The 20,524-nt window shown below is 44.7% G+C and overlaps 1 protein-coding gene across 2 annotated transcripts in view; it reads right to left on the reverse strand.

Annotated features, from left to right (window-relative positions):
• SCG5 (secretogranin V) overlaps nucleotides 1–20,524 on the reverse strand; it is a 53,693-nt gene that overhangs the window by 11,991 nt on the left and 21,178 nt on the right. For both annotated transcript variants that reach the window (XM_046009708.1, XM_046009707.1), the window contains exon 3: nucleotides 3,481–3,630. In XM_046009708.1, the coding sequence (XP_045865664.1) occupies nucleotides 3,481–3,630 (150 nt within the window). The remainder of the gene's footprint in view (nucleotides 1–3,480; nucleotides 3,631–20,524) is intronic.

Below are 20,524 nucleotides of genomic sequence, written 5' to 3' on the forward strand. Positions count from 1 at the left end.
CATAAAAACCTCCTATGTGATCCCATCTCCTGCCCACCTCCCCCCAACCCCACCTGCTGCTCTGCTCGCTACATGCTGCTGGCCAGGGCAACTGTGACTGTCACGTGTCAAGAGGAAAGATGGCACTTTGGGGTTGACAAACCATCCATCCCTGTAACACCCTCACCCACCTCTGGTAGGATGTCACATGGGTGAGAAATAGCCTCTGTTGTGTTACCACTATCAGTCTTATCTGTTAAAGAGCCAATAGTTCCTTAACTGATATATTTCTATTCCACATGACTCGCGGTGTTTTCTCCTGGGTGAGCTCTTCAGAAACAATTTCAGCTTCTTGGAGAAAGCACCTTATGTAAGAATGACACCATCACCAGACAGAATCGAGGTATGTTATGGTGATGGTGGCATGAGCTTTGAGTCAGACAGACCAGAGCTCAGGGCCCCTGTCCTAGCTCATAAGGGACAGATGGCCTTCATTCCATGGGAAGATTAACTTTGTCTCTCTAAACCCATGTAACCATCTGTGAGAAGGGCAGAATCCAGGACTTGCCTTCCTGGGTAGCTGTGAGGAAAGGAGATGGTCACACACAGAACACCTCACACATGATGGGTTCCCTCTGCTTTAGTTCCCTTCCCACCATCTCTCGTTAAATGGCAATTGATACTCTGAACTGTTCTTCGAAATAAATCATGTCTTTCAATCAAACCCAAGAAAGGTTATCCCACTTGGCTGCTGCTGTGACTTCAGCCCTATCATTACAAGACACGCTGCTCTAAGATTAAGTCCTTTTTTTTTTTTTTTCAGTATCAAATGTGCTTTTAGACAATAGCTTCAAAGGGTGGGGGGGCAGAGGAGAGAGAGTGAATTTTGTGATGGGCTGGGGGCGGGTGGAGAAAAGAGAAGAGTCCTTTTGCAAAGGGATAATGAGGCATCAAAGTGAATGCTGAAAGGAGTCAGACCAGCCAAAGAGTCCGGTCTCTTGGGATGGCTCTGAAGCCTTCCAGCAGCCTGAAGCACCCAGTGTCTTCAAAACCCCTAATGTGGCTCCCCACTTGTCACGGGACTGCTTATCTAACTCTTCATCTACAGCAATTACCATGTAGGAAGGAGACAGCCAATCCCGAGAGTTCAGGCCGCCTGCAGATGGCAGCTTAACAACTTTTCATAATTGTTTCTCCAGGATTTCTAAGTGGCCCAGATTGAGATGTACAGATATAGCCCTGCTCAGGGAATGGCGGTATTTTGGGGCCTGCAAACGTGCCCTGGGATTCACATCCTATGTCTGACAATGCACTCTCTGCAGTCAGCTGCTCTGTCCAGGATGGCCGGACCGTGATTCAGAAGAGAGCATGGCAGGGGAGGGGGAAGCCAAGATTGTATCCTTGGATTGCTCAACCGTGCAGTGTCACGATTCTCACTGAGGCATATCTCAAGCAATCTCCTACAAATAGTGTCGAAATTTAGCTAGCGATTTCCTTTCTAGAATGAAAATGATGGTCGAACAAGGAGTGAGAAACATGTTTGTTTGGTGGCCAGACAGTAAAGAAAAATGGCAGGTAATATGCGACGAGAAAGGATCTTGGGGCTGTCATCTGACCCGGCTGCATCAGGGCCCCTAGACTGCCCCATCTCAGCTCCTGCGTGCATTAAACTAGGGCTTGATTACAGGGATCTGGACTTTCTCCTTTCCCAGGGCAGCCTGGAACCGCATCTATGTTTTCGAAGGCACTATGTCTTCATTTTACCAATGAGGACACTGAGGCACGGGAAGCAGGCTCGCATACTAGAATTAGGACTAGACCTCAGATCTCTCGGCTCAGACTGTCCCATCTCCTACAGCAATGGTTCTCAGACTGCAGTATGTGCCGGAATTGCAGGAAAGGTGGCTTAGAACACAGGTTTCTGGGTCCTACCCCAGGAGTCTGTGACTCAGCAGATCTGGGGGAAAGCCTGGAAATCTGCATTTCCACCAGTTTCCAGGTGATACTGATGCCGCCGGAAACCTGGGACCACACTTTAAGAACTACTGTACCGTATTATATCTAATCAGTTTAACCAAATCCCCACGGGGACTGTTGCTCTTCAATTCTGAACTAGTATTTCCTCCAACTCATCCTAAACCCCGCAAGCACGTAAAAGGTGGCTGCAGGGATTGGCTGTGTGCGGTGATTCAGGTTTTCCCGCAGGCGGCACTGTATTTCCACCTTGGCTAGGATGCATCCAGCCAGTCTGGCTGCCCCACAGGCTCTGTGCCCCATAGAAAACAGTTGCCTACCCTACGTAGAGGACGAGTATCTTTCAAGGAAAGCCTGCGTTGTGTTTAAGAAAATCTGAGGGGCCAATACTATCAAGAGTTTTCGGAGCAGGACACTGTCATGGTGGTTGAGCACGCGGTCCTGAATCAGAGAGACCTGGGTTTGAGTCTCGGCTCAGCTACTTGCTAAGTAGGTAAGCTTGGACAAGCTATGCTCTAAGCTTCAGTTTCCATATATGCAAAGTAGGGATAATAAGTACCAACTATTGTTATTGTAGGCTTGAGGGAAAAAACTATTCTGGTGCTGGAAGTTAACACAAGCCCAACGGGAACAATGCATTATTCACTAGCGGTAAAATTAATTCTAATCAGGATGCCATTTAATAAGCCTTTACGTTGTTCGAGGTGTTCTGCTGAGTGCTTAACGTGGATCATTTCATTTAATTCCCACAACAACACCCATTTTGCCAATGAGGAAACTGGTGTGTAAATCGGTCGATTAGCTTGTTCAAGGTCACATATCTTGACTTGGGGTTTGAATTCAGGTAGCCTGGGTTTGGAGCCACTACTCTTAACTACCAAGGTTAACTGCTCGAAGACCCATGTAAGGGTAGTCCACTCACCATTCATTCTCTCTGGCATCACAGAGTAGGAAAGTGGGAGGGAGACACAAGAAGCAAAGAGAAGTTTCAAGCTTCTCTTATCTTCCTTAACCAACTTATCATCTTCCTGGACCCACTATCTCTCATGACACCCCCCTGACCCCAAAGAAATATTTCAGGATAGATGCTGTTTATGACATTGTTAAAATGTCAACTGTCAAAGGCAGTAAGTTAAATGATGGACATGGATAATCCATAAACTGGTTAAGTTCCAAGGACACTCAATGTGGGCAGCAGCTGTATTACAGAAAAGGCAAAAAGAAGAAAATCTCTCTCCATTTTTATTGAAAGAGTAGCAAGTGCAGAAAAAAGCATCAATTCCTAAAGAGGGAGAGAGACTGAAGGTAAAACTTTGGCCAGGGAGTCTTACGTGGGTGTATGTAACCGCCAGAAAGCACTGAGGGTTCTAGAAAAAATTCCCTTTCCAATCTACCTACAAATACATGGTGGGGGGTGTCATTGGAATAGAAATACTATTTCTAAGAGTATTTGTAGTGGATGTTAGAATTTTTAATTTCCTCCCGAAGACTCCACCTTCCTTGAGAACCCTAGGGCGTGGCCATTACCTGTTTTTCCAATAGGACAGGGATTTGGAGGGTCCGGGTAGCCTTGATCTTCACTGAAGTCCTTAGGAATGTTGTCACCAGTCAACTCTGCCACAATGTTTGGGATGTTGCCAAAGGGACCCAAGTGCTGAAGACCTTCATGAGCTCCACCTGCCAGGGAATCAGAGTCGTTCACTTGAGTGCAGTGAAATTCATTTCAAATAATATGTACCCAGGCAAAGCACTGTGATCGATACTGTGTGGAAAGAGAATAAGAAATTGAACAGTTTCTGCTCTTTAGGGTTTAAAACTTTCATTGTGGAGACAGACACATGCCCCACACGCACCATTTCCGCACAAGGCCCATTAGATACATGCCCGAGTAGAAACGTTAATACAGCATCTTGGGAGCGTGGTGAAGGGAGAGTGTCATTTGGCTGATAGGATGGGGAGGGCTTCTTGGACCAGCTGGAACTCAAGTGACACGTGGGGGGGCAGGGTAGGGGAAGAGACAGGGAGGCAACTGCAGTCAGGCAGAGAATAGGCTGAAAAACAACACATTTTCAAAAAAAAAAAAAAGAGAGAGAGAGAGAAAGAAAGAAAAGAAAAGAGGCATGTGGGTGGCTAAGTTAGTTAAGCATCTGCTTCAGCTCAGGTCCTGGTCCCAGGGTCCTGGGATCGAGCTCCGCATTGTGCTTGGCAGGGAACCTGCTTCTTCCTTCCCTCTGCCTGTCTCCCTCTGTCAGATAAATACATAAGATCTTTAAAAGGAAGGAAGGAAGGAAGGAAGGAAGGAAGGAAGGAAGGAAGGAAGGAAGTAAGGAAATGAATCACTGTCTTCTTACAATTCTAGAACAACCACTTAAAACTCGGTATATTTACTTCAATCCTTTCTCCTCTGCATTTTTTTTAAAGATTTTATTTATTTATTTGACAGACAGAGATCAGAAGTAGGCGGAGAGGCAGGCAGAGAGGGGGCGGGGAAGCAGGCTCCCCACCCAGCAGAGAGCCCGATGCGGGGCTCCATCCCAGGACCCTGAGATCACGACCTGAGCCGAAAGTAGAGGCTTAACCCATTGAGCCACCCAGGTGCCCCCTGCATATCTTTTTATACTAAAGTGTTTATTCACTTTTATTTAATATTAAAGTACCAGCATCTCCCCATGTGGCTGCACGGTCTCTCCTCACATGTCATAAATGGCTGTGTTGTTTTTCTAGCCAGTGGCTGTACCACAACGCATTAATCATCCCCCTATTGTGGGACATTTAGTGTTTCCCAATTTACTCTTCGGAATTTAATTTTTTCCATGTTTTGGATTAATATTTTTCAGGATAGATTCCCCGAAGTTAAATTACTGGGTCAAAGACCATAAATATTTTTATGGGTCTTTATATTATATTACCAAGTTGTTTTCCAACCTGGAAAAGGAGTTACCATTTTATAAAACAAGGTCACCAAAATATGAGAATACCATTTTTATAACATCTTTACCAGCACTGTTTTTTTTTTTTTAAAACGAGGCATTAGTTTTTATTTTTATTTGACAGAGAGAGACACAGCAAAAGAGGGAACACAAGCAGGGGAGTGAGAGAGGGAGAAGCCGGCTTCCCACCAGGCAGGGAGCCAGATGCGGGGCTCAATCCCAGGACCCTGGGATCATGACCTGAGCTGAAGACAGACGCTTAACGACTGAGCCACCCAGGTGCTCCCAGCACTGAGTTTTATAAAAATCATTTTTATGTTTTCCTTGCTAACTTAAAAACTGTTTAGAAAAATTACTGTCTTATTTTTAATGTCTACAAAAATTATGGTCTTATTTTTAATGTCTTTGATTTTAATGTCAGCTCAGTCAAATATATTTCCGTGTGTTTATTTATTAGCTTTAATTTCTTTTTTAAAAAAGATTTTATTTATTTGAAAGAGAGAGAGAGGGAAAGCACAGAGGGAGAGTGACAGGGAGAAGCAGGCTCTCTGCTGTGCAGGGAGCTTGATGTAGGGCTTGATCCCAGGACCCTATGATCATGACCTGAGCCAAAGGTAGACACTTAAAGGACTGAGCCATCCAGGTGCCCTGTACTAGCTTTAATTTCTTTATGCAAGTTGTCTGTTTATACTTTTGGAATTTGAATGTTTCCCTTATCTATTTGCATGAACACTTTACACAGTAAAGATAACAAAACTCTGGCTATTACATCTCCTGCAACCACATTCCCATTTCCTCTGACTTGGAATTCCGGTTTTTACAGCAATATTTTGCAAACATAAGTTTTTAATATTTATGTAGTCATATGTGCTCTTGTTATTCCCCTTTGTGATTTCTTTTTGTCTTTCTAAATTTACAAAATTGTTGACGTTTTAGGAGTACTACCAACATTTGGATATTTTAGTGTTTTTTTTGTGTGTGTGCATGTAAAATAATTAACCAATTATTCCACCAGCATTAGTTAAGTAATCCTGTCCTTCCTATTCAGGAATCTTACTCGACCAGCATCACAGCAAACTCTTGGAATGAATTCCTATCTAATAATTGTATTGGGATATAGCTCTCTTAATGCACAACGTGCATCTTATACATGAAGTGCCAAATCAAAACCAGAAGGTGCCTTGACTGGTGTGCATGAATTTAGAGTCAACATCAGGCTATGATAGCCACACTTTCAGGAGAAGGCTCCATAGCTCAGGGGTTAGAGCACTCGTCTTGTATAACAGCCACACGCCCACCTCCACAGGACAGTCTTACCAATAAGCTGTATTATTTATGTCCAGCTGGATGAGGCACCCTTCTCCTGGATGAGCTGTGTCAGGGCTATTGCTCTGAACCTGCTTTTTTTGCTTTTTTGACTGAACCAGCTCCCTCTTGGAGTGACACATCTTTTTTTTTCTTTTGGAAATATTAATGTATTCAGTAGGATCATGGTTAGTTCTTAGTGTCCCGGGAATCACGTTGTCTTTGAAGTAACTTTGTATCAGTCTGTCTTAATTTATTACACCAGATTAAAGTTGATCCTTAAAACGGTAATTGTAGTTCCTTCAATTTCAAACTCCTCTAGCTCCCAAAACATAGACATCATCAAGTGGCTGGGTTGTTTCATCTACTTTTACGTTATATTTCATTGCTTTGTAATGGGAGTGAGTAGCCTGCAAAATTTCTGCATTAAAAAAGGTATTATTTTTGGAGAATATCATGTGAATATTTAAAATAAGGTATAATTTTATATCTATCATAATCTAACACAATCTGATGGCTTAATCCTATCCTAATTTGATGGTTATGTGTTAAAATCTGTTGTTACCAATAAGTCTCTCAACCTCTAATTCCTCACTGTTTTTGCTTTAGCATTTTGATGTTATGAGAATTGCCATGTTTGAGAATATAAATTCCTCATTTTAATTTTGCTATTAATGGCTATTGAGTAAAAATGAAAATTGACAAATCATATTTCTTCCATTAGCACCACCACTCCTCATTCTGTTGTTTTTCTTGGTAAATCTTTGATCATCCTTCTACTTGCAACTTTCTGTATCTTTCTGATGGTTTTTCCAATTCCTCCTGTGGTGCCTGCCTTCAGAGACACTGGAGGGATTCCTATTTCTTATCCCACACTAACCCAAGAGGGTGGAAAGGTGAAACAAACAGATCAGCGCCCTTGGTATGGATACATTTGAAACTTTGTACAATCTTGGCAATGCGATCACCACTGTGTTTGCTAAAGGGCACCGTCTCCGCTCTCTGGTGTGTCAATACATGTCTCAACTTTTGAAAGCACCCTAGCCTTAAGTGCCAGGAATTATCCAACTTGGCTTAAGGGAGAATGCATGTCTTCTTAATGCTCCATTAGTAATTAATGAAGGAAGCAAACACAGTTTCCTTTACGGAGGGCCTGCCAAGGCTCTGTTTACCTCTGTGCGCCAGTGCCATTAAAATGAATGTAACACTTGTTAAGGGGAGCAGATGTTTCATACCATCTGATACCTTATAACACAGGCTCTTTTAAAAAACTACATTTGAGGGGCACCTGAGTGGCTCAGTGGGTTAAGCCACTGCCTTCGGTTCAGGTCATGATCTCAGAGTCCTGGGATCGAGTTCCACATCGGGCTCTCTGCTCCGCAGGGAGCCTGCTTCCCCCTCTCTCTCTCTGCCTGCCTCTCTGCCTACTTGTGATCTCTGTCAAATAAATAAATAAAATCTTAAAAAAAAAAACTACATTTGATGACCTCAAATTGAGAAACATCGAGGCAGGAGCTGTGGGAGATACATGGAAATAACAAATGCTATCCTTTGCTCTCCGGGAGCTTGAATTTTATAGACAAGAAAACACATATAGGAAATAATTAGGAAATGATATACTTGAGTATGCAACCAAATGCTAGTTATCGGGTTCATTATGTTTAGATTATGTTCAATTTATCCCGCCTAAAACCAACTCAACCAAAATGTTACAATGTTATGGATGCTCTTTGTTTTAGCGGGTCTCAGTCTCAACAAAACACAGATTTTAAAATCATTAATCAATCACTTTTTTAAAAATATGTCTGAAGCACATACTACATATCAAGACCTCGACTAAGAGCTAAAACCAGGTAAATGGGGGTTTCCGAGTTTACAGTCCGCCAAAGATGCATGGAGAAGAACACACTTGCAGTGCAGGGCTGGAATGCGCTTCTAATGTCACCGGGATACAGCAAGATGTCGCAGGCATGAGGGAAGAAACATCTAACCCAGATGTGCGACACGGAGGACTTCCTGCAGGAAGCAACATACCAGTGATTATGTTAGGTGCTGTGGAAAACAAATGTAAAAGACATGGCTCTTGCTCTCTAATGGTTCTTCATTCTAGATGGTTCTTCAAGGCTAACACAATAAGCCAGTGGTATATGATAAGATAAATTCTCTGACATAATTCATTAGGGTACAGACAGGAAACAAAGAAGCTTTCCCAGAAAACATCCGTGAAAGAGATGACCCTTGAGTTGGACTCATCAAAGACAGGGTCCATCATCACAGGTGACAAAGGAAGAGCCACAAGTGAGAGCACAGAGGCAGGTGTAAGGAAGGAAGTATCTGTGAGGAGCACCGTTGGGGAATGGGAGAGCTAGGAAAAGGGGAGAAGGCCAGTGGCAAGCAGACAAGTATGAATTAACATAGTAATAAATGGCAACGAAACTTTCTGGGCAGGAGAGCAATGTAATAATTGCATGTTACACAGAATGTTAATTTCGCAACAATTTAAAGCCCTTGCTCCCACTTAAGGATGCATATCAGAGGGGCGCCTGGGTGATTCAGTGGGTTCAGCCTCTGCCTTCAGATCAGATCATGATCTCAGGGTCCTGGGATCAAGCCCCACATTGGGCTCTCTGCTCAGCGGGGAGCCTGCTTCCTCCTCTCTTTCTGCCTGCCTCTCTGCCTACTGTGATCTCTCTGTCAAATAAATCAATAAAATCTTTAAAAAAAAAAAAAAGGAGACATATCAGAAAATTCCAATGCCCCCCTAGTCCAGAGACACTGTATCCAAGTGTCCAAAGACTGCTATATGAAGACAGACTGGAAGAAGTTGAAGAAGTCCTGCTATAAGGCTACTGCTGAAACTCAGGGGTGGAGCAAGGAGGACTGGGGTTGGGGTAGTCATGACGTGAGTAGAGAAAGAAGAGAGATTTCAAACAGTGCACAAGGGGAAGATGAGTCAAAGCCCATGAGGTCTCCAAAGCAGAGGCCCCCTGAGTAGGAAAAATAATGTCTTTGGTAAAGACAGAATCTTTCACTGCAGCTTTAAGATTATTTCAGGCAATTAATTAATTCTATCCTGTGATGATACTTTATTTATCTGTTTCCCTCACAGCCCTATCTCTCCACAAATGTCTCTAGAATAAAGAGAAAATATTCAATTCTGGCCAAATAGGTTTTAGGCTCAGTTTTGCTTATATAAACTTTGCATTCTTTAATACAGTTGGTCCTGCGCAGCTGTTTATGCTCAAGCTCTAGCCACAGGTGGGTTTTCTTCACACTATTATGGCAGTGAAGTGTCAGTCAGTGGTAGTGTTCAGAGGCAATGGAAGCAGGGAGTGGGGAAGGAGGGGAAGAAGACCGAGGTTTGTCCGGTCCAGGCCAGAACTCTTGGCTCTGTACTGAAACCCTCCATAACAATTTGTTGAGACACTTTCCCACATCTTGGGGGATTTCTCTAACAGCGTTCAGCTCTTTTTTGCATTCCCACCCCTGACCTGTGCTTGGATTCTCCCTCCTCTGCGTGTCCTTTTTAAATCGGCAAATCTGTTATTTCAGTTGGCCATCTGCTCAACCTCAGTTCTCACTTTGCCACCCATGGGTTTGGGCAGTCTCAACATGGCGGCTCCGAGCAAGACTCCTAAGGGCCACCAGCTGGGCCTGTACCTCCAATACTCATTCACCCGGGAAAGGGCACTAGCTTTTCTGGTTAACTTAAAACTCTCTTAGTGATTTTGGAGATCATTTGGCAGTATCTAATAAATGAAAATTACCTATTGACCCAAAAAATTTTGCTTGGCTTCAGTCATGGGGATTTTGTGGTATCAGCTGAGTTGTTTAGTTGTTTAGTTATATAGTGAGTAAATCTCTGGTATCACACCTTGTCTTGATGTCATTTGACTCTCTTATATGTAGTGCACTTAAAAAAAAAAAGAAAAGAAAAAAACGAATGAATCGAGTATTATAATTTAATGTAATTAAATTATAATGACATTTCACATATCTTTCCTGGAGAATGTGGTTTTCCATATAGTATGCACATCCCTGAAGCATCCCCTTTAACATCAAGATTCATTTATTTAATCATTTTAAAGGAAAATTTTCACGATGAATTTTAGGTAAAGACTTTGAACAGCAGGTTGGGAATACTGCTGTCCCTCCTCTTGATAATTTGGGACTATTACTGGTGGTATCAATGACTACGTAGCGTTTCAGCAGTGTGTTCTCACTGTGGGGAAGTGCACACGGTGACATCACCCTACGACACAGTCCCAGCTACAATGGCTTTTATAGTTCTTCGTCTTTTCCCTCCTTGTCAGTTGTTAATCCGAGTCATCCCAGGTCCTTTTCATAATGAAGTACTTACATACATAAATAGAGAGTGGGCCACAGCCTTGCAAATCCCCTCCTCCAATTTGCTTTACTGCACACATAAATCATACGAAGATCCTGTCAAAATGCAGGTTCTGATTAATAGGTGAGGGGTGGGGTCTAAGACTCTGCATTTTTAACAAGCTCCCAGGGAATGGTGATGCGGTCAGTCCACACACCACACCTTCAGGAGCAAGAGGCTAATAAATGACAGAGCCAAACTTACTCAAATTATGTATAAAAAAAGGTTAAATTATCTCTGAGAGACGACTTGGAGTAATGATCTTGGTTCATGGATTTGTGACGTCCAGGGTAGCTGTTGAGAGGCTTTCTAAAATTCACTTGAGGTTTCAGATAAAGGAGCTGTGGCTACCACTGACATCTTTTCATTTAAGGTTTTACTCTAATTATAGAGGCATGCGCTCACATTTCACCAGGAAAGGATCCCACGGCACCCTTTTCCATTCAAACAAATTCTGTGAGAATTCAAAGTAAATACTTCCATCTTGAAGGTAAGTTCTCACATACAGGTGATGTCCTTCACAGAGCCCGAAGACCTCACACCATCTAATGCAAGAGTCCCTTCTGGGTGGGACTGGTGGGACAGTTTTGGTAAAAGTCAAGGTTGGCCAGAAATGAAGAAGACAAATGGGGTCCGGCACCACACTGTCGCCGTTTTGTACTATGCCTGTTTCAATAGTTTCAAAGTGCTTTTATATCCTCATTAAAAATGTTTCATGAGGTCAGTAAGACAAGCATGACTACTCCTAAGTGAGAAAGGGAGTCCTTGGAGGTTGTTACTTGCCTGAAATCACTCAGCAAGTTAATGCTATCTGGAGACTGGGACCCTGGCCCTGTTCCCATTCCACAGTGGCACCAGGGGAACCCCCAAAACGCTCTACCCAGCCCATCCATTCCCTTTGTGGAGGGGGGTTCATCTTCCCAAGATCAGCTCTAGCTCCAGAGCTATCATTGGTAGAATGACCTGTCAAAATAATGGGGGACTCTCTTATTTTCCAGCTCCCTCTGAGGCCTCAAGCTGTCAGGTCAGCTTCCCCCCACCACAGCCGGGCCTCAGCAGAACAACTCTGGAGTGGGGAGCGGCCATGGTCACTGTCACTGTGGCTCCGTGGCATCTGCATGCCAGCCTCATGCCAGAGAGTTAGAGCCTCCAGACCCAGCCCTGGCCCTGTGGACTCTGCCTCATGATTGGGTAACACCCTGATGGGCTCTCAGCCAGCAGTCTCCCCCAGACCCCCACAGCCTGCAGCGCCCCGCCGGGGCTGCCCGTGGGGCCACACGACTGGGCAGCGGGCAATAAGGGAGAATTGTGGCTGGGCAGCCTGGTGCCAAGGAGCCAGTCAGCCACCTCGTAAAAAGGCAGCTCCGTGAGCAGAGTCTGGCAGGGAGTGGGCACACTCTCCTGAATACCAGCCATTCAGCTGAAGGGAGAGGAGCCAGCAGTTTTCACTTAGGTCACCACAAACAACCCATGCTAAAAATACCCTGCAGTCTGGGCCTTCGTTCCTCCTGCACGTCCCCGTGCATCGTTTATAAAGGCGACCCCCGGCTTCTCCTGCGTTCCTGGCCTGGGACCCTGAGGCATCGGGGAGGCGATTTGGAAGTTCGCTGCCCTACTCTGGTTTGCCCCTCACACTCTTGAGCCACAGCAGAGCCAGAGGAGGGCAAGTAAACTGGAACAGAGGAGGCAGGGCCCCAGGCCTCAGAGGCCTCTGAGCAGGCACAGAAGGGGACCAGCGGGACACGGACAGTGTGCAGTTCCAGCGTGACCATGAGGGGACGAAGAAGAGCCTGCATCCCAGTAAATCCTGAGGGACAAACTGAGGAAGCTCTGGCTGCCCTACAAATTTTTCTCCCTCCTCAACTCCCCACTGGAGGTAAACACATACGCTGTTACACGAAGTACTACCATTTCCCCAAGATGGGAGGACGAATCTGTCCCCTCCTGAACAAGCCACACCTCGGATTTCCCCTTAGCACAGCACTCGGGGAGTCTGGCTACACACTACTGTCCGCACAGGAGCAAAGAAGACAGAGGCACAGAGAACAAAGACACACAATTTAGCCCTTATTAAGGGGGCTGGGGGGAACACCTGAAAAAAAATGGACAATGTAAGGGTGGGATCTTAAAATGTTCATATTGGGGGCCTGGGTGGCTCAGTGGGTTAAGCCGCTGCCTTCAGCTTAGGTCATGATCTCAGGGTCCTGGGATCGAGTCCCGCATCGGGCTCTCTGCTCAGCGGAGAGCCTGCTTCCCTTCCTCTCTCTCTGTCTGCCTCTCTTGTGATTTCTCTCTGTCAAATAAATAAATAAAATCTTAAAAAAAATGTTCGATATTCATGTTTCTGCTTCCTTCAGGTCAAATAATTTAATGAGCTAAAAAGAAGAAAAAAGTAGTCATTTCTATACATGTCCATCCTCAAAATTAACTATATAGGAGGCATTTTGCCTAGATTCCTGGTAAGAAATAAGAGTCCCCAAATTCAAACATATTATTAAAAAGCAACTAATTTTCATTTACTGAGGACCCAAAGAAAAGAGAGCATCTTTTATACAGGGAACCTTTTATGGCTCCCTCTTGTTAAGATCTTGGGTTCAAGTCCACTTTCTGCCACACTTCTGAAAACATCCCAATCTCTCTGGGTGTCAATTTCCTTTTTCTTTCTTTCTTTTTTTTTTTTTTTAAGATTTTATTTTTTTGACAGACAGATCACAAATAGAGATCCTTTTTCTAAATTTAGGGATAGTATGCTCACAGGGGGAGGTAGCAATGCAGGGAGGGAGCAAATAAGAGATTATATGCAAAATACTTAGTTCGTGGCCTGGTAATATGTGGTATGCACGCTAAATAAATATTTGCTCCTTTTATTATCCAATCACTATTTCCTAACAGCACAATTAACAGAGCCCAAATTAACAATCCTATGTATTCTTCACTCTGATGATCACAGTCCTGTATTTGGGGCAGCAAGCAACAGGGGCTCAAAACTCTGGAACTTTTTCTTAACAGCAATGCCTCCTTACACCACTCAACACTAAATAAGTTAATACTTGGACTCATCCTACTCGGTTTTTTCAGGGCAGGCATCCTCCATTCTTGCCCAGGTGACGTAATCTGAAGGATTTTTCATCTCCTCAAGGGGGCAAAACACATAAACACATATCCAATGGAAATGCTGGCTTGTGGAGGGAGACCACGAGCACAATGGGGACAGAGAACTACGTGTCCCAGAAGGAGATGATGAATGTAGAATCATTTACCATTAGAGATGGGTGTTAGGGCCTCAACTCTCCTCCATGGTAACAGAGCTTGGCCGAAGCTGTTTAGAATGGTGAGGACTTATGTTGCAATAGCCACATTCCCTAAACCCATGACAAGTGACCCCAAAGCACACAGCATTTGGTAATTGAGAAAAACAAAGAAATGATTCTATCTCTGCTGAACTGGCTTATTCATTGATTTGCCCCAGGGCAAGGGGGCTGGTCCAGCAGTTTGCAAGAGCCATCCGAAAGCTCTGAGTGCCAGCCTGGTCCCTCACAGGGATGTCCCCACGCAGCCCGCATCCTCCGCAAGCCCCGTCATTGGCACGACCCTAAAGGTGCAGGAGAGATCTGGACCAAGTTGAATCTGCTGGTAGATAAGCAAAATATAATGCATGGTTCGGATATTCTGTCTTGAAAGGCATTTGTTTTCGTTCCTTTTCTTTCTTCTTCTGCTTCACCCGCCACCCCCACGCCCCCAATACGAGGATCTAAAAAACTCAGGCTCCTTTGGGACCAAAGGCAACATTATCATCATCTACTCGGAGGCACGCAAACAGTGCAGGCAGAAACTCGGAGGCGGACCGCTGCGTCTGTGGTTTTCACATCTACATATGGTCCCAATTTAGGATCACAAGCAGAGTTGTTTATTTTAGAAAAGCTTTTTAGTTCACTTTTAAGGTATTTTGCTTAGGCATTGCTTGCTTTTCAAAAGAAGAAAATGTGTATTTTTTTCCAAAGTGGTGTTTGTTTTGGCTGTTTGCTCATTTGCAAAAGTTCAAATTTTATTCTGCGAATTTAACTAATTCTCCTGCAGCCACCACAAGCCCCATCCCTCCCCGACACAGTCACACAAAACCCCAAATTAGAACAAAATATATTAATTTCAAAATGAGGCGCTTGGAGGATAGCTGTGAATTTTGCAGGTTTTTTAAAAAGCCACTTTAATAGGTAATTTGCAGCAACACTTTTAATCCCTTCATGTAACGTTATTTGCTGCCTGAAGTGAGGTCTCTACCTGACAATTTGTATGGAGGCCAAGTATGTTTTTTGTACTGAGGTTAAGGCCCATTGGGGGTCCTTTAAAACCTTTATTCCATGATTCTTGCTGCAATTATATGACTTAACTGGGAGTCAGAGTAGAGTTTGAGTTGAGGTATCACTTATTGTTGAAAAAAATAATGTGACATTAAAACAAAACTGTGGTAGGATGAAGACATGGAGAAAACCATTTAAAAAACCATGTAAAAAACCAACTAAAAAAACATAAAAAAGTCAAGATATACACCTGGGCCCTTCAGGACCTGGTCCTGTCTAGAGCACTACTATCTCCAGCTATTGAAATCTCCCAAGTTCATCTTCCTTTCTGACACTCCACTTACTGATGACGTCCTTTGCGCAGAGCAAGAGCCCCACATCTCTGTTCTAGAAGATGAGCCGAGTCCCATGTGTCATTCCTTCGGGTAAGGCTCTCCCCTAACACGGTAATGAGTACTAACTAACGTTGTCCTCGGCTCCTGTGTAATACATCTGCATCTTAGACAACTTCTGGGGTAATCACTGTAACTTAAATCACTGTAATCCCTCACAGGAGTCCTAGGTCCCCTGGTGTAGCAGCTGAAGAGACAAGTGGGACAGCACAGGTTCTTGGGCGAAGAGAAAGGGCAGTGTAGGGTCGGTCCCCGCAGGCAGGCAGAAATCAGTGCAGGCCACACCGGTGGCCAGACCAGAGACAAGTAAACTGCCAGAAGGTTTATAATCAGCGATGAGGTACACAAGGAGCTAGCTTCTGACACACGGGGAAAGGATGAGGGAGGTCTGCAGGAGCCTGGGGGGGCCGATAGATGACATCAACACCAAGCCACGTGATAGCGGGAGTAGTCCCAGCCCCAGACTCAGAGCTCTTCGATGGTTTCATCGGGGGCTGGACTTTCCCAGCCAGCCTGGCCTTTATGGGGAAGCACGACCCTAGGAACCCATGGCAGAGAAGGTGTGCGTAGGGCGTGGCAGAGACTGAGCCGGGCCCTTGCGGGATGGGACAGAGGTGGGAGGTGGCGGAGCTGGGCAGTGCTGGGCCAGCCCAGAGCCCCCTTCTGTGAGCTGCTTGTTGTCAAGAATCTCCTTTCCGAGGTTCTGGCCCGGGCTGGGCACGTAGCTCAGGGATGCAATTATTTCATACAGTAGTTCCATCTACTCCTCTGTGGATTAAGACGAGGGGATTTGAGTTGAGTCAGGGAAGGCCTTCTGGACCACAACGAAGAAGGTCTCCCTGCATTAATTATTGATCCCTGACCTCCCTTTCTCCATCCAAAGTTGCTGTAAATAAGTAAGTATCTTTTATAAACAGCTAGTGTAAACATTTGTTTTGGACAGTGATCTCCTTATGGGGCATTCTTTTCTGCTTCCAATTTTCTAGTAGTTACTACCTTCCCCCTCCTCCTCCTCCTCCTCCTTCCCCTCCTCCTTCTCCTTCTTTTTTCTTCTTCTTCCTCCTTCTCCTTCTTCTTTTTCTTCTTCTTCTTCTTCTTTTTTTTTTTAATTCCAGCCCCAGGAAGGGAGAGCAGGTGGTGCGCGTGTGTCGGGGGTTGGGGGCAGGCGTGTGGTGTTCACTCTGATGAAATCTTCTACACAGTTCTGGTACAGTTTTTCTGGCCTGTAGTTTTCCCACTGCACACAAATATTCCCAGCTTCTTCCGTTTGTCTCCCATGTAATCTCTGCCGGGTATTAGTCATTGAGAATAAAACAACGTCGAAAACAATGAAAACCGCTAAACTTCTCACTGAGCGCTCGCTAAGTGCCAGGCACCATAGCTGGGCCGAGCACCCAACGCCGTGTTGGAGGAGACACAAAGGTGATCGGTCACAAGGTTGTGTGGCAAGTGGCAGGCAACTGCCCTCGGTGGAACCTAGAAGAGGGGCATCCGGGAGCACGCACTCGGATAGGCAGAGCACTCCATGTGGGAGACACTGGAATGGTAACTCACAGGTTTCTTTTGAACCTTAAAAATGGCTATCTTTCTTACCCACAAATGGTCATGGGGGTAAAGAGAGCACAATTCAAATTCACAAATAAACCCAGGCTTCATGTTTTAGCAAATACATTTGTAAGGCATTTTTAAAAATAGCTTTAAAAAAGAATTCAAAAAAATTTTAAATGGCTTCAAGCTCTCCACCTACACCTTCAACTAAAATTTTAACTAGAACTACTGGCGAGAAACACTGTTGGCCTGGGTAAAATTCAGTTCCCTGTTACTTGGAATAGCACCTAGGAGCCCTGTCAGGTGAAAATAGAACATGAGCCACACCGGTGAGCTGGAATGGTCTAGTATCCTCATCTCAAACAATAAAGAGAAATAAGAGAAATTCAACTTAATAACTTATTTTACTTACTCCAACATACATACCTAAATTATTATCATTTCAACATGTAATCAGTATTTTGAAAAACTGAATGATGAGATATTTTGCATTTTTGTTGAACTATGTCCAAAATCGGTTGTGTAGATTATACTTAGGGCACGTGACCATTCAAGTCAGTCACATCTCGCGGGTCTAGTAGCCCCACATGGCTGGTGTCTGGGTTGGACAGCTCAGGTACACAGAGGGGGCCTGGTGGGAAAAGTTCAGGCTCTGCGACCCATGTGCCTCCCTCCCCCTAGCTGTATGACCTCGTCTCTAACCTGAGGATACAAGGAACGCCAATCTGAAGGGGGCAGCAGGAGGAGAAAATAAAATAAAATAGTCCTGGGGCATCAGTGGGTTAAGCTGCTGCCTTCGGCTCAGGTCATGATCTCAGGGTCCTGGGATCGAGTTCCGCATCGGGCTCTCTGCTCAGCAGGGAGCCTGCTTCCTCCTCTCTCTCTCTCTGCCTGCCTCTCTGCCTACTTGTGATCTCTCTCTGTCAAATAAAATCTTAAAAAAAAAATAGTCCTTGCGCATGGAATCTGGCAAATACGAAGTGGCTGTCCTTTTACAATGCACGATTCAACACTTGTGTGATCCCGGGCAAAGGGTCTTATCCATTGGGATATTTGTTTTCCTTCTCTGTAAAACATGGGCGATAATAATACTTCATTGAGAAGATTAACTGGTACAAACACAGCACTTAATAAATGTTCACTTCTTTCCCCTTGGATTCAGATGTCAATAAACAGAGAAACAGCCAAAGGGCCAGCGGCGTGGGGACAGAGGTAAACGGGCCCAGATAATTGGCAAAGCCCAGAGTCACGAGTTAACTGCGTTGCACAAGCATCCAGATGGCTCCAGCCCACCTCGGGCAGTTTGAGTGTACCCACTCGATGTGTTTCTTTGGGAGTCCCTTTACGGGAAGCTGTGGAACAGCAAGCAGCTTCACCAGTCCACAGGCCCGTGGAGGCTGAATCTGCCTCTTCTGTGATCTCTCCCTGCGTACACCTAATGCCGCAGACAGCCATTCTGTTTTAAAATCTCAGCCATGACTCGACTCCCTTGATGTCAAGAAGACGAAGATGAAAAATAAACTATGTGTTCATCGCAGAATTCAAAATCCTTAACGGTAATGGCCTTGACTGCTTTTCCACTCCGAAGTTTGCTTTTGCATATTGCGGGGCTCAAACAAGATTTTGAGAAGGAACACTTAACAATTTTAATTAAAACCATACCCTAATGATCCTTCTGCTCTTCTGCATATTTGTTTATTTTTTCTTAGGATGGATTTGTTAAGAGTTTTGGAATCACTGGGGAAGAGCTTTTGAGGATGTTTGAAATCTGTGATTCCAAGCAGGGAGGGCCCCGAGGGTGACAGGATTGGTTGTGACATCAGCAATGACAGGCCACTCCTCCGCTAGACTGGGAACCCTCCATGCTGCTCTTGGAGAAGATACTGTAAACCCTCCCAAGCCTTTCGTGCCCCTTCGTGCTTTAACGTTCCAGAAAGTTTGTTTCCAAATGACGGTAAGAAGGTCATGAAAACCAAAACAGGTTTTGGGTGATCCTGAGGGCCTCAACCATTGCTCCCACCAAAGGAAAGGGGACACAAACAATCCTTGGTTTTCCCAAAAGGGACTTAGGACCTCGTAGCTCTCCTTTCATCCACAAGAATTCAATAAACATGAAATGTGAAAGTAAAAAATGAAATAAAGCAAACATAACAAAAACACCTTCCACTAAACTCGTCCCACTCCTGACCCTGGATTTATATCTAGCACCATGTTCTATCTCTCAGAAAGTAGCAGAAACCAGGAAATATATATACATATATTTAATACAGGAACTAATGCAAATGTGATCAGTTAAATTAACAGAATTGTGTAAAGATGTCTTACCAAAATGGAAATAAAATAAATGTCTCGAGAACATGCATAGAGATTATTCGGGATACTAATGCTATTCTAGTTATTTCAACAGCATTAGGTACATTTTGAGGGAAAGTGGCCCTGATGAGTAAATGGACTTGTAATTCCTTTCAAGGTGGTGATTTGATATTTAAGGGACTTGGGTGGGGGAGGTGCCCAGCCACAGGAATGCCATTTAAACCTGGACAAGTTTTCCATCCATAAAGGCCTTAGGGTTGTGAGCTGTTGAGGTCCATGCCACATTCAGTAGAGGGAGAGGGATGTCCAAGGAGGAAGACTCTCTGAGACAAAAACCGGGGACAGAAACAGAGGCTAGACTCCCTGCGGTGCCCCGGGGCCAGACCACAGTGCCACAGCTGGTGAGGAGGACTGGTACCAGTGTTCACTGTGTGCTCGAGATGAGGCTCAGCCAGACTCCAGCTTCCGTCCCCTCTCTGTGTCCTTCAGCACACTTTACATGAAATAGACCCTCAACACGTATTTGTTTACAGGATGGCCTCCATTCCATGCAACTGGAGGCAACTAACTTGTTCTCAGCAGGACATACATTATTTATATACCTAAAAGAACCCGGTAGAACACATATGACCGGGGATCCTGCTAGGACTGCTCCTAGAGGTGGATTTACAGTGGGACAAAAGATGTGTAAGATTCAGGGCCCGTCCTTTGCACAGATGGCTTCCAAAGCCTTGGACCTAATTTTGCATTTGTAATTTGGCATTATTTTTCTTAAAGAGGGTTTCTCGATTGCATAAGCTTCACGCCTCACAGAACTTGGATCTGCTCTGGGCTGTTCTGAAAAGCCATCCATGAACGCCATCTTGGATTTTTCATCTGTCATCCTTGCCACTCCCACTCATCCAAAGCAAATATAAATCAATTAGCTCTGTAACACTGGACAAATTAGGCCTGGCTTTCCTCACTTCTGAAAACAAAAGGCAGTTGGGTAGGACTCTTCAGATCCCAGAAGACAGAAATGCGGAGAAGTAAGGCATAGTGAGAAAAGAGACAGGGGCTGAGGATCTGACCCTAGTCCTAGTCCCGACTGAACTAACAGCTGGTGTATGACTTAGAGCGAGAAACCTCCCCTCTCAAGGCCACAGTCTTCTCTACATGAAACGAGCAGGTAGACAAGATGCTCTCCAAAGCCCCATGCTCACCTGGGGTTCAATACCCCACTTCATGCCCTGTGCCACATCTCCCGCTCTACTCTCACCGGATGTCGCCACGGCCCTCGGGGCCATTCAGTACAATGTTCTAATTCAGTGTTCTTTCTGCTATACCACATTGCACATATTTGCCAGCTGAACAGTAAATAAGGCTGATGTCATTGGCTTTGCTGGCCTTCAACTATGC

The sequence above is a fragment of the Meles meles genome, chromosome 6 (assembly GCF_922984935.1).
Source record: "Meles meles chromosome 6, mMelMel3.1 paternal haplotype, whole genome shotgun sequence".
In the NCBI taxonomy this organism is placed as follows: domain Eukaryota; kingdom Metazoa; phylum Chordata; class Mammalia; order Carnivora; family Mustelidae; genus Meles; species Meles meles.